Raw genomic sequence first — 24,567 nt, forward strand, 5'->3', positions numbered from 1 at the left:
AGAGAACAGCCACTGCTGATTTATGATAAATAACAAAATTCTGATAGGAAATCACAAGTGGCTTTTCTCTCTAAATAAAGCATCTCAAAGCATTTGTTATGAATCCAGGCTGAGCGTGTTTTACTCTGTGTCTAACATCAGGGCTCTCTTCAAAAGAACTCACACAAAACAACTTGCTATGACATTTATAAAATGGGCTAATCAATTTGAAGTCAAACCACATTTCTTGCTACACCAACTATCTCCTGGTAACAAAGCCTATAATCATTTATTAAAACCCCAATCGTCCATGCTCTGTACAAAGCGTGGAACAAGCAGGGAGAGCAGCCCACAGAAAGCAAAGCAATTTCTTCACAGGACTGGCACTTCCTGAAATGCTCCACTCCCTCCAGACAGCTCAGAGCCATGTTTTCCTATTAAGTGCTGCTGAGGCCAGCCAGTTGGGGTGCCTGAGCCATACCCAAGAGAGGCCTGTGCTGGCAGACTACCAGGAGCCAGATGGCAACACTTAATGTGCACAAAACTGCAAAGACTGCAGCCATTTCTTGCCTTGCTGCTGATGTTCCAGCTGCTCGAGGAGGGGCCACTGCATCCAGGTGCATCCCACCCCAAAGCAGGCAGCCAGGAGCTCCTGGGCAACTTGGGGAATGTCCCAAATTAACCCCACTAAAGGAAAGAGGTCCTTCTCCTTTCATATCCTCCATACCCTGGGCTGCAGGCCCCAGGCAGGCGGGAGGCCAGCGCTGCAGAGCACACACCTCGCTGCCTTCCACGCAAGCTCAGAGCTCAGCTGTCACAGGCTCATCAGCCTCAGCAGCAGCAGCAGCTGCAGGTTCCTCCTGCTCCCCAAGGCAGGTTTTAAGCTTGTTAGAAAGGTGCAAGCAAGAGGGATTTTCATACTCTGCATATTGATATTAACTGCTCAGGCCAAAAGCTGTTAGATCAGAGGAATGTTGGCAGTTTTGTTCCAAAGCAGGTTTAAATTATAAAACCCAGCAAATTAAAAACATGACATTATCTGGCCTTTCTTGTAACTTGCTCTCTGAATCCTCTCCCATTTGTCCTTCTTCTCCATAGCCTGTGGAATTGCATCCCACAGGAAGGAGAGAAAAAAAAAAAAAAGGAAAAGAGGAGTAGGCTTAAATCTGAAGAAAATCATGTTGACTTGCCCCACACCTGTCATCTGCTGAAGTGGCTTTTCTGGAGCACTGCACTCTATCTTTGGCTGATAGGCAGTGCCGTCTGGCTTCCTCCTCCCTGCTTTCCTCTTCAGCAGTAAGGCAAGAACATAAAAATACACACAGAAATCCAGTAAACCCTTCCCCGTGCTGCCTGTGCGCCTTCCCCGACAGACAAGTGATGGCATCGCTGTAACTCACCTCCAGCTCCCCATGGCTTTACTGCACCATGTCACAGGAGCTTCAGAGGGCAAGGAGCAACTCCTTCAGCTTGTACATAATGCACCTTGCACATCTTATAAAGTAACAGCAACTGATCCCTTCTCCTCAGCTGTGCCCCACCCCTCCCATGCTGCTCCAAAGCCATCTATTTCCAGGGATACTTAACAGCAGTGACTGCAGCCAGCCTTTCCAGCAAGCCGTGCAGGGAGCTGTGGTGGGACTGCACCCCACAATACTCCAGGGAGAGTGGAAGAGCCCATATTGCTAGAGAGAACCTGTGATCCCCACATTCTGAACACCTTACTCACCTCTGTGCAATTTGCATGGGTTCCCCATCTTCAGGCACATCCTCTGCAGGCAGTACCTGGGAGGGCTGGAAAGGGAAATTCTGGTGTTATATAAAACAATGTGCACAGCTGACTGGGGTGTGCTGGGTCATTGGATTCTGTCCATGACATTGCACCCAGTCTGCTGTATATTTTTATCTGAAAATAGCTGAGTATCCATCCGGAACTAGTCAGCTTTTTCCCTCCATCCCTGCTTTTGGCAAGGTGCTCCCTGCAATAAACCCTGGCAGTACTTTTTGTTACCTTGCTGCCTAGACGTGTTCCTGGACAGTCCATGCCCACCACTCCTTCCAACACTGCCATCACCTTCCACGCTCTCTGCCTGTTCTCAGCATCCACCTCATAGCCTTTCTCCACCGCCACTTGTGCTGAGCTTGAAACAACCCAAGGTTTTTAGTGTCCCTGTACGCCCCCAGGCACCCAAACAGCCCTCACCTACTCCACTTTTAAACTTATTTTCCTGAGCCACAGTGACCTCATCAACTGGTACAGCTGATGCCTGACCATGAGAAGCACTTTTCTGATATTTCCTAGAGATAAAATCTGTTGCATTTTTTCTTGCCTGGGAAATCAGCTGTCCCATCTAAAAAGGGGAACAGATTAACCTGCACAGTCTACAGCTGGAAAATCTGTCTGCGTTTTATCCCATTTTTCATTTAGCTCTACGACTCCACTTATTCTTTCCTTTAAAATTTGTTCAAAAGCCTGATGCACTGCCGAGGTCAGGCTAACATGCCAGTCATTACCCAGATCCCTTTCTTCTTCTGCAGTGTACACGTTACACTTGCCATCCTCTAATCAGGTGGAATTACAACGGTTTATTAGCAGTCCTTGCAGTCAGGCCTACAATTTCTCATGCTAGGTCTCAAAGAAACCCAAGGAGTTTCCTCCCACTTCCTTGAGTCTATCAAAAGCTATGAGCTTGATTTCCACCAAAAGGTTCAACTTTGATCAGCTCCACCCCTGGATACACTTCCCCAGCAAGTTCCAAATCAAGGCCTCTCCTGTCAAATTTCCCTAACATAACTTCAACCCCCAAATATCCTGTTCTATCCATGCTTTCTTTACTCCTTTGCAGCCTAGCTCATCATTAACATAAAATACCACACCTCCTCTTTTATTTTTATTTGTCTTTGTCATGAACTGTGCATTTCTTAACAATGCCTCTGCCTTGGTAATGAACACTCATCTATGTTTCTGTTTTTCCTTGTACATCTGTTATAAAATATGGCACTAATTCAGGTCAGCAGATTCTAAATCTCCAGAATTTGATCTTTTCCCTCTGAATCTTTTAAACACCAAGAGTTCCCTAACCTTATCTGAAAGGCTCTAAAAAATTGATTCTATTAGCACTGAAGTTTGTTAGTGCAGGTTCACAGGCTGTGAGATCTCCCGACAACCAGGATTTGCTCTGTGCAAACAACTCCTGGCTGTGGGAGGCAGTGGCAGCAGTTGAACTGCTGCCAGGGTGGAAGGTCTGTGCCCATTCCAGGTGAGGGTTTCAGGGCAGGAGTACAGGCAGCCTCCCTCAAGCACATTATTTGCACCTTCATTTCACACATGGCATGAGGCCATGTCCTTTTTGAAGGACAGTTTTGAGTCCTCAAGGGTGGTTTCTACACTCAGCACAGCCTAAGATCTCCAACCAGCCCCACCAGCAGAGCAGCCCTGGTGGCACTGGGGGAGCCCCAGGGCAGCACAGGCAGCAAAAGGTCTGCAAGAGATGCAGCAAGGTGGAGACACGACAGCTCTGGGCCCCTCCTTTGTCACTGCCGGTGGAATTGTATTTGATAGAGGGAAAAAAAAATGGAGACAAGGCACAAGCAAACATCAAACATATCGATTTTGCAAGTAAATCACCTGCTCTGGCCTCAGTGTGTGACTGCACAGAGAGGCGAGAGAAAGGAGCTACCTCTCATGCTGAGTGTGATAAAGCAGATGAAAAGGCATTTAGAAAATATTTTCTCTCGTGTAAATAGAACACTGGCAAAGTCTGTTCCCCCTCCCTTATGTTTTCACCTTAAAAATATCAGAAAGACTACATCTCTCAGCTATGGCTCCGAGACAGCTCCCATGGTCAAGAGGAGCAGGTTACAAGTTACTACTCAGCACCACTAACACCTCTTTTCTCCCCAAGAATTAATTAGGTATTAGCATTAAACAGATAATATTTTAAAAAGTACCACACAATTTTCCGTACTGATTAAAAGTTCATGCCCTTCCCAGCTGCTGTAGCTTCCCAAGGGCTTTAGAGTACACATCCACAGACCTCCAGTCACCCCAATCTTCCAGTATAATGACACCTTCATTTCCAGAGGAAAAGCTACAGTAAAAAAAGTGCAGCTTGCTTTAAGAACCTCTCAGGTCTTTTGTATCTATCCTAAGGAAATGAAAAAGGGCACAAGTCAGTTCCTTTCCTCTGCAGATCACCTCTAAAGCTTGTTTAAATCTCCATCTGCTAAACCCGAGCCAAAGCACTGCCATGAAAAGCCACATTTCAGCACAGGCTGCTCTGCTCTTTTTCTGCAACCAGAAAATGCAGACATGACGTTTTTCCTAAGTGTTCAATATTACAAGACAGAATATAAATATCACAAAACAAGTTAAGTATCTTTCTAACACCAGGGTAAATGATCAAATACTCTTGAAAACAGGAACAACAGAGCCAAGGCTTCAGTCATAGAGAAGATAAAGTTATACAATGATCCGGGAGTGAAGTCATTATGAAAAATGAGGGTTGGAAAAGGCTGACACAAACCTAAAATACAGCAGTAATAAATACTTCATCTGACTAGCAATCTGTTTAAACTTAGCAGTGACAGAAAGCTGCCTTCCGCTCCAGCAGGAGAGCCCTGACAGAGACAGAGGCTGACACCTAGTGTCTAGCACGCCCGAGCCCGAGAGAAGTGCCCAGCACCAGGACAAGGACAGGGAGCACCCCCGTGGTGACAGACCACCAGGGCAGGCAGAAGGTGCCTGTGACCACACAAAGCCTCTCTCAGCCACGAGGGAGAAGAGCACTTCCAAGGGTGAAGCACTTATGGATGCAGATAAGCATGGAGGGACAAACAGGAAAGGCTGTACTGCAAGGACAAACCCACATCTCTGTCTGCAAAGAGAAACCCCAAGCTCCCCACACGGCCACAGGTGTATAAACCAGAGCTGGTGGTGGTCAGCATCACCTCTGTGTCCTCTGCCATGACACACTGCCAGGCTGTACCTTTCTGAGAAGGATCAGTTGGATGTGTCGGTCTCTGGAGCACTAATGATGACTGCCAGGCTGCTCAATGGCCCTTATCTTGTGAGGGCTGGGTGTCAGCCTGGACACTTCTCCTTTCCACAGTAACCAGTGTGGCTGGGAGAGGAAGTCCCTAAATTTAAGAGGGGCATTAAACAGCAATGCCTGCTTTGCAGAAGGGACTGAACCGTAACATGGACAGAAGGGCATGGCTGCTCAACCTCTGCTCAGTGGTGAAGCTCTTACCTGGCAGTAGCTGGTGGTCGGTTCATCATCAGAAGTGGAGTTCTTCTCTTCTTCCATGCTGTGCCCTGGGCTCTCTGCGTCCCTCCTCTTTGAAGGGTGGAGCCAGGGATTATTTTCAGACTCCTGTCCCTCTGTGTCTCCATCTTCTGTACCATCAGCAACCCCATTCTCCCTGCTTATCTCCTCTTCTTTCCCAAGCTCGTTTTGGCTCAAGGAAGAACTGGGCACAATTGGGTCACCAAACTCCTTCTTATGCAACAGCTGCCTCTGAGCCTGCTTCAGGCTCTTCTGATAAACCTCCAGCTGACACAAGATGACTTTGGTGTACTCGTTGGGGTCCACCCCTTTGGGGCAGAAGGGGATGCCCCAATAATAGTGCACTGTGTCTCTTGCCTCCTCCTGTTTGTGCTTCTCCTCCACCACAGTCAGCATGCAAAGATCTGGGGTACTGCCAGACCCCTCGTTCTGCTGTGCTTGCTCTGTGGCAACACAGACCTTGGCAGTGTGCCCAGGCTGTGAGATCTGTTTGGTACCTGCTCCTCCACCACTCCTCCTGGGGCTGTCACACTGTTCTGTGGTGCTGCTCCTCCAGAGTGTGGCTGAGCTCCCAGCACCAGCCTCTCCCACAGAATGGCCAGTGCAGGGCAGGAGCTGCTCTTTTGGTTCGTGGCCTGCTGCTTCAGAAGAGCTGGAGGGGCTGGTGAACAGTCTCTGAGGTGTCAGTCGCCAGGATCCTCCTGAAGCCACCCTGCCAAAGGTGGGACTCAAAGACGTGAAGTCCTCTCCCAGAGTGCTGGGTAACACGTTACTTGAATCACTTTTTGCTGGTGAGGAAGACTTTTCACTTGACCTTGTCACTAGCTGGCCCTTCCCCGGAGACACGATTATGCTGGATACTAGAGAGCTTTCAACGATTTCCTGGCTTAACCTCCTCAACACTACCAAGGGGCTCCGGGCGACATCCATCTGTCCATTCCCATCAGCTCTGGAGCTCTGTGAGTGGGAGCTGCAGTCAGAGGGAGGGGTGTCAGGGCAGAATGCCAGGCCTCCCAGGATCTCAGAGCCTTCTTTCTCAGCAGGCTGGCTTTGGCCCTGTGAATCTAGTGCTTCCACTGACAGCTGAGGAGATGCAGTCGACGAGTCTGAGGGCTGGCAGCTCTGAAAAACAAAAGGTTCACTCTCCTACACACGTGTTCTCCGTCAGCACAGCACAACCAAGGGTTCCCCCAGCATGCTGGCAGCCATCATCTGGACTGCAGATCCCCCTATCCCAAATCAGAACTCTGTACCCCAAAACAGGGACAGCTGGGGTTAGACTTCATGTCTCTCTCACAAGGTAGGAATAGTACAAAGCAACTACTCTGTAGCTGCTGCCATTCCAGTTTGTGCTGGGAATATCCATGCCCCCCAGTAAAACTTTCTTTTGTGCAGCATGGCAAAACAAGCACAGACAGCAATGTTGCTAAAGAACCCTAGTGAGCCTCTTCACAGAAGTGCACTTACACTAAGGCTCTCAGCAATGGCCTTCCTCAAGAGCTCCTCCTCTTCCTCTTCCTGACAGTTCACTTCTCTAGCCTCTTGCTCACTCATTTTCAGGGCCAGTGCAAATTGTTCCTCTTCAGTCATCTCTACAGCAGAAGAAACAGGATAATGTCAAGTCACAGCTGCAGGTGTATGTAAACACTCAGTGAATATCCAGCATGTAGGGAGAAATGGGTGAGAGTCCCACCTTCCCAGGAGGAATGCAGAGAAAATAATATAAACCTCAGCTGTCCTGGAAAGGTGTCAACAAAACTGGAGCAGGCAACGCTAAATGAGAAAGGTAATTCAGGTCAGGAACTTCACCTCAGGTTTCTACAGCAATCTAAGCTCCCATTCCCCGAGTATATTAACTGCAACATGACATTTTATTTGCCATCAAACAACAAAACACTGCAGCTGCAGAATGCATGTTCAAGGAGAGAGGAAAAGGACAGATTTCTAAAGTGTGCTCATTTTTGCATTGGACAGGCTCAGCAGCAAGGTAGGACAAACAACACATCTTTACGACACTTTTTTACTAACTGAATAGCACACCTCACTGTCTTCTGACACAGATACCTGCAATACCACAGGAGACCTATCCAAGAGAAAAAGAGCTACATGATTTTTACCCCGAGCCTCAGGTGGAAAGCTCTGTGGAGGATAATGTTATTTGCTTGGTGGTATTATAGAGGATATTTCACATGCATACATCCCCCTTCTGCTCACATCACCACTCCACTGCATCACTAAGTCAGTCATGCATGGGAAACAGGTTTCCTACAGTTGTAACTGCTATTTCAGCAGAAAATTTATTCCTGAATTATTCCTCGCTCCAATCAAACCAAAAGTCTAGACTGGCTATGTAGAAACAAAGCAGTTAGTTACTTTGGAAAACACTTATTTACTTAGATTCAATCCAACACTTTCACTCTGCTTAAAATATACAATGCCTGCAGAATGGAGTGCAGCTTGAAAAACAACTCAACAGCACTCTCAGGAGCTGAAAAAAATACATCATCTCACTTGAAACAAATTGACAGATTTCCTTCAGAACCCGCTCCCTCCTCCAGGCAGAATCCTGCACGCGCCATCTCATGCATGAACCAAAGGACGGGCTACATCATCTTTGAGCTGTGCCATTTGAACAGGGAGGCTGCCCAAGCACAAAACCTGCCTCCACTGCAGCCAGCTCCACACACAGGCGTTTCCTCGGGTAAAGATGCATTCACAAGTTGCAGGCTCCCATTTTCTATCCCATCCTCTCCCGAGCAGCTGCCACCCAAACACAGCAGTGCAGCCGTGCTCTGGCCGTACCGCAGCCTGTCCATGACAGCTCTGCTGCAACCAGGAGCATCCACGGAGCAAAGCTTCACTCTGCCCTCCCCCCAGCTCCTGGATGATGGCAGCCTCGTGCTCCCCCACCCAAGCAGGATCTGAAGCATTTTTGGACTGATTATCTTCAGACTCCTTTATGTGTCCTACTAAAACAGCACTTAGCTTCATGTTGTTGGTTTGGGGTGGAGCGGGGGATAATTCCTTTGAAAATTAAGAAAGGGGTTGAAGGGAAAGCAGACTGCAATGCTCTCAGGGCTCGTGGGGATCTTTTGTCCTTGGACAAAGTCACTCTAAGATGTTACAGCCAGGAGGGACCAGGGCAAAAAAAAAAAAAAAAAAGCATTCCTTAATGGAAAGCACAGTCCAGTGTATGGAGAAAGCTCCCAGCCCCAAGAACAGCAGCATTAAACAGCATATCACAGTCAATTAGGTTGGAAAACACCACTGAGATCGAGTCCAACCTTTGACCAATCACCACGGTGTCATCCAGACCATAGCACTTACTGCTACATACAGTCTTTCTTTTCCCACAACACCAAACACCTTCCAAGCATTCAGAAAGTGTGTACTGATTTGTTTTCCTGCTCAAACCATCACAGCAATCAGGCTAGATCCTGCAAACTCATGTGCAGGAAAACTGGTGCACATGATCAGCACCCTGCAACACACGACTTTCCACGTGCTTCAACAGGGGCCTGAACATTTGCCAGTTCAGGCTATCAACATCCATGAAGCTTAATAAAAAGAAACATTTTTTGGCGAGTTACTGCTGTACATTTTGTTTTCTTCTCCCTCCCTGGCACAGCAATTTTCCCTCTGGGGACAGGGAATGTGCCAGACAAATGCTGCCTCTGGCAAAGAAACCAGTGACAAACAAGATGCACTTAGTGCACGTTCCAGCTGAGTAGGTGCTCTGGAGATGGGTAAAACTCGAGTTTAAATCCACCTGGCATTACTGTGGGGAGAGCAAAGAGCAGCTCTGCTCATGCCTTCCAGCAGACCTGACCTGCTTTAAGTGAAGCTGACGGGTATTTCATGCTCCAGGACTGATCACTTCTCAGCACTGTGTGTTTTATTAAACTTGATGCTGATTGCAGCTGTCATAATTTATGATGATTAGAAACCCAGAGCGCTGCGTTAGCCCCCGACCAATGTGTGCAAACAGAGCTGGGGAGAGAGCTCAGAGTGCGTGGTGGGGCTCCACAGATCCCGGGAGAAGCAAACCCTCTCCATCTGGACCGATGCTCAGCTCACTCTCATCACTCTCCTGCCTTGCAGGAGCCCATTCCGGCACTGGGAACTCGGCATCTCACACTCCAAAATCATCTCATCACAGGTCCATCCCAACGCGGCAGGAAATCCCAGCGCCCCTCTGGGGACCAGGGCATCCAAGAGACCCGCAGATGGCAAGGAGGGGTCACGGAGAAACGTTTTTAAGATACGCAGCCCTAAACAAATTAAACCATTTCAGAGCCTTTTTAAATGCTAATACGGCAATTTGCAAAGTGATTTATGTTCCATTTTGACATTTGCAAAGTGAATTAGATGCAAAACCCCCCTAGTTGTAGTTATAACACTTACTAATAAGAGATTTACTCAAAAACAACAGAAATGCGGGATCTCAGTATTTTTACATATCCAAAGTGCAATTACAATAAAAACATTCAAATGTGCTTTAAAGCACTGTCTTCCTCTGGAAAAAGAGAGAGACTTCTTTAGGTTTTATATTTCCATTTATCCTGTCAGGATGAAACGTCACAGATATATTTTAGTTATGGCTCTAGGTTAAAATGAATAAAACCACAACAAAGCAAAAAAGGGAGGATACGCTTTATAAAGAGCGCCTGCCAATATCCGAAATTTTCCAGTTTTGAGGAGAAAGAACTTGCTCTACCCAGAAGCACCCAATCTTTACAAAAGACCAATTTGCCTTGCAATTCAAAGAATTTATTTAAAGACACCGGGTAAAATAATTACTACTTCAAATCTTAATTTGCCTAAAAGCAAACACCAAAAGTCTAATTATAGCTTCCCACAAATGAGAACAGCCCACCATCACACGTGCCTAAATAAGCCCCTGCTCTCCGACCGTGCGGTGCCAGACACCCCCAAACTCAGATGAGCACACTAAGCAACAAAAAAAGGCAGCTTTTGCCCCAGGAAAAGAAAAACTATTATTAATAATTTCAACATCTAGAAACACAGCAGAACTCCTCCATTATACAACATCTGGAGAGCCAGCCCTGTCTCCTGTGGATTTTCTGGAGCATACTGAACACCTTTTGCACAGCACCAGCTCCTGAAACCCTACATGTTCAATGATGCAACGAGGACATCCAACTTCAGCAGATCCCTGCTCTTAGCACCATATGCTTGGTCACATTTTAGTGGCGTCTCCAAGGGGGGTTTCAGCTTTAATTTGGTGTTCTGTTTCCTTTGGGAGAAAAGGATAAGAAAAAGAATTCTTTCCCAACTCTGACTTTGCTATCTTACTTGTTCAACACAGACATGCACAGTGGGTTGCAGCTCCCACAAAGAGCTGGGCTGTTCTGTGCTATGGCCTTAGGCCTCTATTAAAAACAATTTCATTCACACAGGCCCTGTGAGGACTGACAAGCCCAACTGATGCTGCTTGCGGAGCACTGCCGTGCTCCATTTTGTTCAGTGATTGCTTTGGGTTTTGCAGGAGGCAACATTTCTCCCATTTTAAAAAGTCCTGAATTTTATGTGCTGGATGGACCACTGCCTCACAGAGCACAGGAACATGAGTGGGGACCCTCTGGGGCCTGGCTGCTGTAACATGTGGGGCTGAACAGGGAGCAGAGGGATGCTGGCCACGCTCAGTGGGCCCTTCTGCCTGTTCATCAGAATATGAGCAGGAACATCCCAGCCTTTAGCATCTGCTCACAGATTTATCGTCCATGAATGCATTTAATCCCTTATTAAAGCTCTTGATTCTGACCTCTCCGCAACCTCCAGTGACAAAAACTTCCAGGAGTTCACCCCATGCTGTGTGAAGCATTAGTGTCCTTCACCCGTTTTAAACCTGTCTATTCCTTCCTATTTCCACTGATACACCCCAGGAGCTGGTAAACAACAGCTCTGTGCTCAGCTGAGGCATTGCCTTCCCGATGGGAACTTTGATCCCACCTTTCCTAACAAAATAGCCCCAAGCTTTCCAGACTCTCCTCACCAGGCAGCTGTTCTACCCCTTCATGACTCGGGCTGCCCTTCTCTGGATGCACCACAGTGTCCTTGCTAAGCAGAGGCCAGAAGTGCTCACAGCGCTGTGACAAGGGTGCACCAACACTTTATATAACAGCAAAATGACATCAACCAAATCCCTGGCTCTTAACACCCTTCCTTATGATGCCCAATGCTGCTGGTGCTCTGGCAGCCCCCACACTGTGAGCTGATGATTTCAGAGAACTGTCAGCTGCGACTCAGATCCTTCCTGAGCGGCAGCTGTCGGGTCAGAGCACTGTGATGTTTCAGGGACAGACAGGAGCAGAGGGGCCTGGACAGGAAAGCAGTTTGTGACTGACGGCGCTTTCACATCAGCCTCAGACAGTTTTGAACCCGGTGAGGTACCAACACCCTCGCACGCTTATTTTGGAAGTGCAAAATGTAACCCTGTGAAGGGTCTTTTCTGCATCCCCAGCCATGTCACGGCCTTTCTGCAAGGGAAATCATCTCTAACACAATCAGCAGAAGCTGTTCAGCACCAGACAATTTCCCCAGCCCCACAATCGAGACATACGTGCAATTTTTCTTTTAGCAGCAAACTTCATTCGATCCAGCTGTTTTGTTCTCTTCTTTTGCAAGCCACTCTCTTCCTTTGACTCCTGCTGCAATGGAAAAGAACATGGTGAGTGCATGCAATATGTAAGAAATACTACCAGCCCCCTCCCCCCAGCTACTTAGACACAAACATTGGTTCAAGAACAAGCATCTATTTGCGTGAAATTTGAATTTCAAACGTAATTCAAACACATTCTGTAACTATTAAAAGCTGTGTGATAAGCATAACGAGCAAAAAGAGTTACAGACTGACATAAACAGAGAAGTAGGAGAGACAATAGACTTCATGCCAGTCACCACCATGCACTGCACCTGCTACCCATGATTTTAGAGAGAATTTGTTTGGCCTTGCTAAAACATTGATATTTGTAAGCACTCAAAAGAGAAAACCAGAACCTTTTTATAACTGAGCATCACACACCTGCAAGCCAGGACTGTTTCCTGCCCTGCAGCTTCTAGAGCTATGCCCAGGCAATTTCAGGTGATCCAATCTAGAATCCCTACCCATTTTTGGAGACCCACACCAATGCACCCCAAGGGCAGGAGGGTCAGCTGCACTTCCTCCTCCTGCTATTCTCTCATTGTATTCATAGAATCAAAGAATGGTTTGAGTTGGAATAGACTTTAAAGATCATCTCATTTCAGCTCTGCCATGGGCAAGGACACCTTCCATGAGATCAGGGTGCTCAGAGCTCCATCCAGCCTGACCTTGAACACTTTGAGGGGCATTCACATCTTCTATGGCCAGTATTGCCATAAGTGTTTCATTTTTGAAACTTGAATACTTAAGAAACTTGTTGTCTCAAGGCTCCCTGGAGCTATACTCCCACGAACAACTTAAATGTGTGCTGCTTTAAGCACAAGGACTGCAGCACAAATGGGCATGACACAAATTTCTGCAAGTTGCTGTCCTAACAGCTTAGGCGAGGGCACACACATTACCCAAGGCTGGCACTGGACCCTTTCCAATTTGTCTCTCTAAATCAGGGAGGATTAGAATCAAATCCAGTGTTTCAGGCAGAGACCCACGCCTGGGCAGGATGGGCTTTGCAGGGCTCCCTCTGCAGCTACATGGAGTTTTGCTGCCCATGAGACACACGGGCCACATGCTTGGGCCTCATTCCACCTCCTGTGCCAAGAGGAGGGCTCAAGGAGGGGCACATGGCTTGGGCTACTTTAACACAAACAGATACTGTGATTATTTTCGAGTGTCATCCATTTCTTTTGCCCTTTGCCCATGTTTCTGAACATGTGAAGTCCTTCAGACTGCTCCTGTGTGCTGAGTTTTGTTGAAGACATCTCTGGTTTCAGTGTTATCTGTAGATTTTATTAATCTATATACACCACTTGCTCCCTCTTACAGATCATTAATGAGGATGTTAAAAGACACACAGACCTAATATTGATCCTCTTGGCCTCAGCTTTATAGCTCCCTCAGATGAGCCTCTCCTTTGTTCATCACCAGCTCTTACTGACAGTCTTCTAGCAGGATTTCAATCCAGGAATGCTGCTATCTAGACCAAATTAAATTATTTATCCAACTAAGATTTTGCAAGACATACTATTAGGTGGTTTCCTGAAACCTTAACACATTACAGCTTTTATATGCCCTACATCATTCCTCACTTCCACTGACTTAAGAATCACCTCACAACACAGCAGCAATCATGCTCAGCAAGTCCGCACACACTCATGCTTGTGCCTGAGGGTTTTTTCTGTGAGTGATTCCTTCTCTTCCCCACACAGACTGATTTAGATACCCCTTTCCAAGAGCTGCTACTGTGTCTCCAAAAGGCTGTTTCACATCCAGGGTCTCTCTTCCTAGGAGATGGAGCCTAAGCTCCTGCTCAGGAGGTGAAATCCTCTCTCTTCCAGGGATCTGGCATCGTGCCCCTCTCCACAGTTTTCCATAAACCATAGGATCTCCCACCCCAAACTGCCCTGCCTTGGTCTGCAGCAGCAGCCCCATGCTGACCTCAAGGGCTGCTCAGGGGACAGGGAACAGCCCGTGGGATCACACCAGGATTGCACCAGGATTATGTGCTGGAGGAGGTTCAGCAATAGCTCTCCTGCCCTCCCCCAAAACCCTGCCTAACAATGCTAAACCAAGCTCAGCTTAAAACAGGGGCAATTTAATCCTAACAGGCTCTGTAAATCCCCAGCTCTTCTCTCTAGGCATCAATCTTCCCCTCATCACTCCTGCACTTGCTGGAAGGTCAACTCTGACACTCTCATCTGCAGCTCTCTTCCAGGGCACGGATGTGATTTATGAGCACACCAAACTTTCCGTGGCTCTGAGTGCCTGCTCTGTGCACAGAGACACTTACAACACACACCACGGGGCAACGTGGGGCTCCAACACCTCCAGGGCTTCCCAGGGGAACAGAGTGCCCAGCGCCAGATGCGCTGCCCGGATCCACAGCACAGCCAAGTATGTGCCCTGGTTCCTTGTCCTGAAGAATCCCAACGTTTACATCAGTGGCAGGAGCGAAATTATTGCAGGACACATGTTGTACGAAGCTCATACATTGGAGGAAGATGTTTAAATTGCTCAGCAGCGTTCTACTGAACAGCCACGGTACAGTGAACCGCTGAAGCAAATCCAATTAATCCTGATGGGCCAAAATATATACACACATCTCAATTCCAAGAATTCTTAAATCTTCTTTATTTTTAAACCCAGAAAATAAAGCATACCTTTTAATTAGGATTTATGGCTGTTTGTACCTCTGCTGGGAGAGAGCCTCACAGGCCCAGAGTGCTCTGTATAAATGCAGGAGGGGATGGTAGAAACAGAAGGGGCCAAGAAAATTCAGAGAAGACAACAGGGCTTGCTCCTCCTGACCCAACCTTTTAATGCTCATCTATCTACAAGGATAATAGGAACTCAAGGGGCCTCTCAACCAGCTGCCTTTCTAATAAGATCACTAGTCCAAAAATAATCTTAATCAATTAAAATATTCCCAAACTGCAGCCGATACTCTTAGTTACAAGGTCATCTCCAATACACATATCTTCCAAGGGAAACTAATTATTATAGTGGAGGCAAGGTAGGAACTGCACACCTCTGCTCAGTGCCAGCCAGCAGAGCATCCCTCCTCCTTTGCTGTCAATTCAAGGCATAATGGCCAGAAGAACCAAATTCTCTTCCTGTGCGTCAGGTTCTGCACTTTAATTTATGATGCTCTCTTATGAGCAATTTCACCGTCAGCGTTGTACACAGATGAAGAAATACACAGGTTTCCAAAGTCTTCCACACATTTACTGGAAGGCAGACACTATTCTTCTTCCTTGTTTTTGTAACCTGTTTGGTTTCACCAGACAGCAGGAAATCAAATTCCCATTTTAAAAATGCTTTTGCACATGCTTAAAGAGAACCTGACTCTGCCAGCAGAAACAGATACAGCTCCACTCATTTCTAAAAGCCCATAAATGGAAGCCAGTAGCCAGCATCCCACATCCTGCTCCCTCAAATCCACATGATAAACCACAGAAATCAGCTTCTACTGACTCAGGGAAGAAAAGGCTACAGCAGAATGTCTCCACCCCTAACAGTGCAGACTGCAAAGTCAAAAGGTCTGGGTAATTTTACTGCTCAACAGCAGTTGGGACCATCTAACAATAGGGCACAGCCAAACAGCACACATCCTGCATGGGAAATATGCAGATGAAAACCAGACTAATTTATTTTTAAAAGCCAATTAGATGTTGGAATTACCATGTTTGGCTCTTGCCAAGGCTGCTGCTGAAATTAATATCACACCCTACTTTATTAGTCTCTGACTTCAGTTCAGAATCTGTTTCAGCTTTGCTCTTTCAGCTCATTAAAACAAACCTGCTGGAAGTGGAGATGAACAACAAGACACAATGGTGCTCATGCCAGGATATGCAGTTCCTGACACAGGGAGAGAGGACTCTGTAGGAAAAATGGCTTTTACTGGGCTGTGAGGAGCCTGGATTCAGCTCAATCTGATTTTCAACAAGTGAGCTCAGCAGAGCCATGAAGCCTCCTCCAGAACCAATTCCCATTGCATTCTCCTCTGGGAGATGGAGGCACTGGGTCCCTTGGCACCAGCAGAGCCCTGGAGACAGCAGAGCACTGCAGCAATGCTCCCACGTGGCTCAGCTTCGCTCCGATGGGCAGTGGTGTGAGGTGGCGTCCTGGGATTAAGTTATTTTTATTTCTATTAGCTGATGCAGTGCTGTTTTGGATTTAATACAAGAATAATGTTGATGGCACACCAATGGTTTAGTTGGTGCCAAGCAGTGCTTTCTCTAAATCAAGGACTTCTGGGTTTCCTGTGCTCTGACAGTGAGCAGGTGCACAAGGAGCTGGGGGAACTGGGCAAAGGGATATTCCACAGCACAGAACCTCATGCCCAGAGTATAAACAGGGGGAACTGGCTGGGAGACAGAGATTGATGCTCAGGGACTGGGTGGGCATTGGTCAGTGGGTGGTGAGCAACTGCATTGTGGCACTGGTTTCTCTTGGGTTTTACTCACAGAATCATGGAAAGGTTTGGGTAAGAAGGGACCTTAAAGATTTTCTCATTCCAACCCTCCTGTCCTGAGCACTTCCTACAAGACCAGGTTGCTCACTGCCTGGCCTTGAACACTGCCAGGGATGAGGCATCCACAGCCTCTCTGGGCATCCTGCTGTAGCGCTGCACAACCCACACAGTAAAGAATTTCCTCCATATATCTAACCTAAATTTCTCCCCTTTCAGTTTGAACCCATTCCTCCTTGTCCTATCACTACAGTTCCGGATGAAAAGCAGTTGTCTCTCCCTTCTTTTCATTACAATTATTCTTGATATTATCATTAGGAATATTAATAGTATAATTATATTTTATCTTGTTTCAATTATTAAGCTGTTCTTATCTCAACCCACGAGATTTTTTTTCCCCCCCACAATTCTCTTCCTTACCATGGGGTGGGAATGAGCAAGCAGCTGCCTGCTACTTAGCTTCTGGATGGGATTAAACTATGACAGGTGGGCACTGCCATCCTGGCTGTGACATTTCCAGTGCTGTCTTCTCCATAGCAAGATGTCCCTCAGGCCATGCCTAGTCCTGGGGTAAGTGTCCACTGTCACAGAAAATGGAAACAGGATAGGGCAGTGGCTGGGTATTAGCCAGTGCCTAAACACACCTCCCTCTGCACCACAGCCAAAATCTGATCTTAACATCAACACATGTTGCTGATTACCCCGACTGTGAGTATCTCCAAACACAGGAACACTCAGGCAAGGGGATGTTCCACACTGAAGGGAAGACAGGCCGTGCAGAAATAGATGGCACCATCACCCTGGAGTCTTGTCATATGTTCCCCGAGGGCTGGCAGAGCTGATGGATCTGGCAGAAAGAGCTTGTGAGACTTGATGCCAACTTTATAAATGCAGGCAGGTACTCTCAGAGCTCCCAAAGGATCTATCCAAGCAAAAGACCCTTCCAAAAGGTCCCAGACCAGATCAGCAGCATGTGAGGATCAACTGCACTAAAGGCTGCAGATCAGTCTAACAGGTCAGCACAACTTTTGGGCTGTGCTCAGAGCTCATGCTTGACCAGGCCCTGTGCTGAGGAACAATCATCTTGAAGACATGGCTTCAGGGGTCAGACCAACAGACCAATGCAAGCATGAGGTTCAGGAGACTAGGACTTGTCATGCTCAGAGTGAGCATTGTTGGGCACTACTTGAAATATTGTGTATTTGTGAATGAACATCCATCTTCTGGCACAGGCAACCAATTCCCTGTGGGATTAAACAGCCAAGGGAGATGGGAACCACTCTACACATTCAGCGTGTCTGCATTTTCAGAGACACAGTCTGCACAAAGAAGGTCATCTCCTCTGGTTTCCACAGAGCCAGAGAGACTGTTCTTATCTTGTCTGACCGTTTCCAGAAAAAGATAAGTGGTCCCCGAATCCAGGATTATATATAGCAGAGATCAGAAAGCCTCACGTCCAGAAAACTTTTTTTCTGATGCAGCTCTGCAGATGCCACAGCACAGACATGAGCAAAGAAAGGGAACTTGGCAAAATAACATGGATGAGCTTGATAATCCAGCATGACTGAAAAATTCCTGGGAGAGGCAGTCTGCCAAAGATCATCAAAAGTGAGAAGCTGGAGGCTTTCCAGGTGCAGCTGCTACAAGATCTGCTGGTCTGGAAGCAGAACTAGGGACTTGTTCTATAGATACCTGCCAAGAGACTGCCAAGGAAGAAAGCCATCGAATCAATGATGCCCAAATTGTCCTTGTAGCTTTTGATTCATAAGGAACCATGTCCTAACAGATGCAAGATTAATTGAGAATATATTGTTCTCTAAAATTGCTATTGATCTGAGCTTCCCACACCTCTTTTAAACACACAACAAGGTCTTACCAGTGCAAGAACAACAGTTACAATGTCCAAAATTGAAATTCAACTTGATGTACACAGAAAAGCTGAGACAGTTACAGAAGGCAGACAGTTATTTTTTTGAGATCCCAAGTAAACCAGTTTTGCGTTTGATTTCGCAGAAAACAACACGACAAGAGACTGTGGCACTGGATCTGGAAGCTGATGACTCACAGAAAGAGACTGAACTGAATAAATCCACTCATTCAACTGACTGAACTGTTGTCACTAAAACAGAACCTAATTGGCTCTTTAACGGCCTCTCTGAGCATATCCTTTTCTGTAATATGACCGATTATGCCATCAGAATTTATTGTTTATAGACAAACTTACAGAACAGTGAGGGAGCCTAACCTTTTTATAGATGTATTTTAAGAGACGTTTGTTTCCTCTTTTTCAGATACGTGCACATTGAGATGAATAATTGCAGACAATAACAGGTCCTGATCTTTTATGTACTGCAGCAGCTCTTATAGCTGCTGATTTCTTTTTTCCTTATAGGTTTCACAATAAAGGCCAGTGATGCAGCAGACATCTGAAGTTAACTTAGCATATTGCAGAGCTAAGGGTTTAACCCCACTGAACTATTACTGCCATATGTTCAATTTCTTTCAGGGAATTTCCCAATGGGAAAGAACTCAGACAATGTGAAGAAAAAACATCCAATATCGTTTGCCCTACAGCTTCTTACTGTTTATTTCTAGTGATTTTCTCCTCCTCACATGATAATCGCCTTATTGGAGAGCAGCACGCTGCAGATGTGGGAGCAAAAGGGACCTGATTTAAGATCTACAGCTTGAGAGTGAACTGAAATGCTTTTGAAAATGGTGGAATTACAAAAAGCAGCTTAGGATCCCCAATCACCAGCAAGACAGAGAAAAGCCATAAGAGTTGCACATAAAGAAACCTGATTGTAGTAATTTCCTCTCGTGTACCTCGCTCAGTCAGGCACAGGTTCTGAGGGCTCTGGGCTTCCCCCAGGCAGGAGTTCCCGTGCTCATGCCGTCATCGTGTAACCAACACAGACATTTCCATCTCGAGGGTAATGCTGATGTGCATAAGCTGACTCTGGGGATCAGGGATCTGAGCCTTGATGCCTTAGCCAGGCACTCCCACACCACATGCACCTTTACACCCTTTGGAGCTGGGTTACAAACTCAGGCTCCTGTAATTCAGAATCAGTTTACCAGACATTGCCTGTCTCTGAGCTACTCACAAGCCTGAGTTCTGAATCATTTTCTTATCTATTTGCACATAATACAGAATCATGTTGCTAAGGTTTAGCTGGAAATCAATCAAATAAAAATTATGAAAAAAAAGATTTGTAAAGGGATTGAGGAAAGGTTACTTTTAAATTACATTTCAGATTCAGTTCTGAGAGGATTTGGTTATCAAATCCCAGACTCATAACTCACCCTCACGAAGCACACCATTCATTTCCTAGTCAAATAGGATTTGATTCATAGCATATGTAAGAAAAGGAATGGCACAAGCCCCTCTGTGCAAAGCCTGACCCCAGCACAACAGCCAGGGCTGCTCTGGCACTGTCCTGCAGCAGCAGGGCCCAGCCCAGGCTCTGGGTACCCCAAACGCATCACTGACCTCTCCATCGCTGTCAGATATAACAATAAATGCATCCACAAAACTGCGCTTCCTCTTGGCATTGGCTGGGTTCCTCTTCTCTTCCTCCTCTTCCTCTCCATCCTGACCTCGAGACTCCAGGCCCTCTGCAGGCTTCTTCCTCCTCGGCATCCTTCACTCTGAAACAGAGGGAAAGATTAAAAGCCATTTGTTTCCTTCTGATTTAGATTTCCCCTAACACTTTTTTTTTTTTTTTTTTTTGCTATTTTTAGGCAAAATACCCCAGGCACTGAAACCTTATTACAAAGCGTGGTGGATTTAGTGTTACTGGGAGCCACATGCACCAGTCACTACTCATCTAGTTAAGAACACTTTATTACAGCTGATTGCTAAAAAGGGGTTTCAGGGGAACAGCAACACAGAGCAAAGCCACTCTGAATGCCTTGTTTCAAAACAATGAGGCTTTCCTCTAAAAACCCATCAGCAAACTCCTCCACAGCATCACTTCACAGCGGGTCTCCCACCCTCCAACACAACCTCCCCTCCTCAGTCCCACATCTTGACCAAAACAAACCAGGCTGTGGCAGTGGATCAAGCTGACATTTGCACACCAGACCAAGAAGCCACCACAGCACAGCCCTTTTTCTGCTTTTGTATTTGACAAAATCAGGGGGAAAGGCATTGTGAGTTCAATGATGCTGTCCTGCCGTCTGCACAGCTCAGTGCATGGCTGCTCCAGCACTATAGACAGGGAAAACACAGGCAATGGCAGCAGGCAGGCTGGAAACAAGACAACAGGTTTATCTGGCAGTATGGGTTTCTCCATGAGCAGCAGCCTCCGGAAGAACTCCATCCAGACATGCCCAAACCATCCGTATTAACGAAGGCACTTAAAGAGCAGCCAGCAACCTGCTGAGTGTTATTAGTGCAAACCTGAGTGCATGGAACAACTGAGAGCAGGTGCCCACACAATGCAAACTGGTACTTCAGCCTCCCTTCCCCTGGCAGCCCACAGACTGATGGAGAGGGATGCACAGCAAGCATTAGCTGCCTGGGTCCAAAGGAGCTCAGAGGAGAGGACTGGGAAGAGGTCTCAGTAAAGGAAAGCAGCGGGATGGCACAGAGTTAAATCACCCTTTCCTGCCTATGCTTGCTGTTTGCCTGGTAGCTCAACAATAAAATTCAGTGCTTCTTGAACTGTGATGTAAAAGAGCCTTACAAAGCAGGCTGAGCATGACCAGCTCTGCTGAAGTTCAATTAAACATGTGCAGACAGAGGCTGAACAACAAGCCCCTCGTTCCACATCAGGGAACAGCAAAGCTGGAAATGCAAGTTAAGTTGGCCGCTTCCCAGACCAGTGTCCTTCCACAGAATCACTCTGCCTTGCTTCAAGATCACTGAAATAGCTCAGATGTGTGTGGAGATCTAAAATAAGAGCAAGAGAAGATGCAACAGAAACCCTACATCACCCAGGATAGAGCCAAACCCTTCTCTGTAACACTACAAAATTGCAAACAATCACTGCATAGAGCAACACTAAGGGAGGCCAAAATCCCCATCAGTGCCGAGAACAGCAGCGCATTGCTCCATCTACAGTCCGAGCAGCAAGGTGAGGAATAACCACGCTCCCTCCCCACGATCTGCAGCCTTCCTTCTGCAAATACATGCACACACACGCCCAGAGACAAAAGGCGATTATCCTGGTGAGTCATGATTTGCACCAAAGGTTTGCTGAGCCCTCTGAAAGCAGAACGTTGCACAAATGGGCAGTCACGGCGCCAAAGTGACTGCAAGGACCTCTGCAGTCCTCCAGTGTTGGTCTGCTGAGGAATCATCGAACGGTTTGGGTTGAAAGGGATGTTAAAGATCATCTCATTCCAAACCCCTGCCATGGGCAGGGACAGCTTCCACTATGCCAGCTTGCTCCAAGCCCTCTTCTACCCGGCCTTGGATGCTTCCAGGGATGGGGAAGCCACAGCTTCTCTGTGCCACTGTCTCACAATTCTCACAGGGAAAAATTTCTTCCGAATATCTAATTTAATCCTTCTCTCTGTCAGTTTGGAGCCATTAAAGGAAGGGAAAATAAAAACAAGCACTCCTGTTGGTGAAGCACTGGCTCTTGAGAAACAAAGCTGTTCAGCTCCAGCTAAGCTGAACTCAGTGCTGTTGGAATATCCTCACTATATATTTTCCATTTTTTTATCTTTTGCTCCAAATGGTTTCTTTGCCCTCCCTGCTCAGGGAGATGAGCCAAGCCTCACACCCAGCTGCTGTGAGCTGCCCCCACGAAGCACATCCATGGTGGTGGAGAATGCTACCTTATCTTTGGAAAACCACTCCCTCATATGCCATAAGGAGCACTGAAGGGCCCACACAGGGTCACTGAGGCTTTGGAGAGGCAGCCTATAAACCCTATTAGCCTCACAACAAAAGCAACAGCAACAAACAACTGCTGTGCTGCTTTTTTTTTTTTTTTTTAAATCCATGCTGGTATCACCATCACTCCTCTGACTCTGCGATACATCTTCTCCTCGGTGCTCTGTGCTAAATAAGAGATCACTGAGAAATATCAGCTGAAGTTATGATGAGTCACCTACCTTCAACATTTAAAGGATAGAAAAGAGGAGATGTAAGAGATGTAACCACACAACTCCCACAACACTTCTGAAATTGAAGGGACTTGTGGCAAAGAGAGTCTCTGAAAATGTAACTAAGGGAACAAGACAAGTAAGAGATCACTCGTAGCTGTGCTAGTCTGATGCTGTGAGTAGGAGAGCAGTAATAGCTTTTATTAGACAAGATGGTGTAGCTAAGGGAAGACAACATGCAGCAGAGCAGAGACCTTCTCTTCAGGAAGTGAAGTTGAGCATATTTTGCTTTTAGCACTCTTGGAAAGGATAGTTGTGAGTGCCTAAGGGGAAGATACCTGCTTTCAGGCCCAGGAAAAAAAAAAAAAAAAAAAAAAAAAAAAAAAGCCAGAGACTGAATTATCTAAAATTACCTTTGCAGTCCACTTTGCAGACTCATTTTGCAGTTATCCAGATTTTTTTCCAACTCTGAATTTAAGAGAATTTCTTTGTAAATGCACTGACAGCAAAGGTGACCTCCTGACAAGGAATTCGCACATGCCACGCTTCTCCAGCCACATTTTTAGGGATATCCTTGAAGATCCCCAACTTGTGATTATTTGTCATTTTCCCTCTCATCTATCATTTTGATGAATCAGAAAGCAATTACCGGCAGAATAATTCTAAATCTTGACACTGCAGCTACAGACCTGCCAAGCTGTGACAGCTTGAAAAATGCTCGAAAAAACCAAGCCAAAAAAAATGAATGACTCTCATCCCCGGATGAGTTCCTGAGTGGTTGGAGACACAGGCTGTCGCTTTGTAAACAACTCCCCCCCACCTCGGGAAGCAGAGCACGCTTCCATGGAAATATCATCCCCAGACCCTCGGCTCGACCCAGCACGCAGAGCCCAGCTGATGCTCCGTGAGCGGGACACGAGGGCTGGCAGCGCCCTGGGGAGAGAGAAATTGTTTAAAGGATTGATCCGTTTACAGAGCTGGCTCTGCACAGAGGGGACACGGGCACTGCAGAGGCAATGCATGGCCAGGCGCATCCTCACAGGCTGCTGAGCTCTCGGGAGATGCTCCCTGCTCCAGTGCCCTGAGTCCTGCCTGCAGCATCTCCCTCCTCCAAGGGCAGGGGAGGAAAACCTTTCCCCCCTGGGCCCAGAACCCACCGACGGTTCTTTCACTTTCCCCACCCGCTGCCATCGGGCGCTGCACGGGAATTTACAATGATGGGCTCAGGGATATTGACAAGCTGGAGGGAAGCATGGGGCATCCCAGGCGGGATAGGGGTGAGCTCTGGGCAAGGGAATCAGCCACAAGTGGGCAAACCTAAGGGAAGGGAGCGTGCAGGGGCTGTCCCGGGAAAAGGGGAGGGAGCCAGGCCTGCAAGAGGAACAGGAGAGGCAGGAGCACCATCAGGGGATGGGGCAAGTCACAGCTCCGGTTTGCGGTCCTGTCCCCAGGGGACGGTCCAGGAGGAGTTCCAGGGTATCCCCAGGCACAGCACCTCCATGCAAGAGGCAGAGGAAGCGCCCCTAGAGGGAGACGGGAGGCGTCCCTTCCCCAGGGGACAGCGCTGGGCGCCAGTCCCGGGCCGGGGACCGGCGGTCAGATCCGGGGGAGGTCAGCCCGGGGGCAGAGGCCGGGGAACGGCCCCCGGCAGGGGAAGAAACGGTTTCCCTCGCAGCCCCGGGAGCCCCGCGGCTCGCTCCGGGCCCACCCGCCGCGGGGCAGCGGCACGCCCCGCAGGGCACAAGGTACTCACCGGGCCCGGGCCGCCCCGCTGCCCGCGGCCTCGCCGCCTGGTCTCCCGCACCGGGTCCCGCACCCGCGCTCAAGTTGGCGGCGGAGGCCTCATTGCCCTCACCCAAGATGGCAGCAGCGGCTTCGCTACGTTTCACGTGGCCATCGGGGTGCTGAAGCGGACAGCGCCATGTCCGTGGCTGGCGAGCAGCGGGCCCGGACGCACCGTTCTGAGGCGCTGGCGGTCTCGCCGTTTTCTCAGCCTGGACACCGCTTCCTCAGGAGAAGGATGTACTGCGTCGCTTAAACATCCACAACAACGTGCCGCCACGGGGCTGCCGCAATACCCCTGTGCCCATAACCAACATGTCCGCCGC

General features: G+C 47.6%; 1 protein-coding gene across 14 annotated transcripts in view; it reads right to left on the reverse strand.

Annotated features, from left to right (window-relative positions):
- The window catches only part of UIMC1 (ubiquitin interaction motif containing 1), a 39,593-nt gene extending 15,033 nt beyond the window's left edge, over positions 1 to 24,560 (reverse strand). For 7 of the 14 annotated variants that reach the window (XM_072935100.1, XM_072935098.1, XM_072935094.1 and 4 more), the window contains exons 1-7: positions 24,213 to 24,559; positions 19,893 to 20,050; positions 11,851 to 11,938; positions 6,735 to 6,859; positions 5,232 to 6,389; positions 1,709 to 1,773; positions 1,177 to 1,275 (exon numbers count right to left, since the gene is read on the reverse strand). In XM_072935100.1, coding sequence (XP_072791201.1) covers positions 1,177 to 1,275; positions 1,709 to 1,773; positions 5,232 to 6,389; positions 6,735 to 6,859; positions 11,851 to 11,938; positions 19,893 to 20,042 — 1,685 coding nt within the window. In that variant the 5' untranslated portion in view covers positions 20,043 to 20,050; positions 24,213 to 24,559. Of the gene's footprint in view, positions 1 to 1,176; positions 1,276 to 1,708; positions 1,774 to 5,231; positions 6,390 to 6,734; positions 6,860 to 11,850; positions 11,939 to 19,892; positions 20,051 to 24,212 lie in introns of all 14 variants that reach the window. The other 7 variants (XM_032750916.3, XM_032750917.3, XM_072935095.1 and 4 more) reach the window with 7 other exon arrangements.
- Positions 24,561 to 24,567: the final 7 nt, after the last annotated feature.

This window comes from Taeniopygia guttata, chromosome 13 (assembly GCF_048771995.1).
Source record: "Taeniopygia guttata chromosome 13, bTaeGut7.mat, whole genome shotgun sequence".
In the NCBI taxonomy this organism is placed as follows: Eukaryota; Metazoa; Chordata; class Aves; order Passeriformes; family Estrildidae; genus Taeniopygia; species Taeniopygia guttata.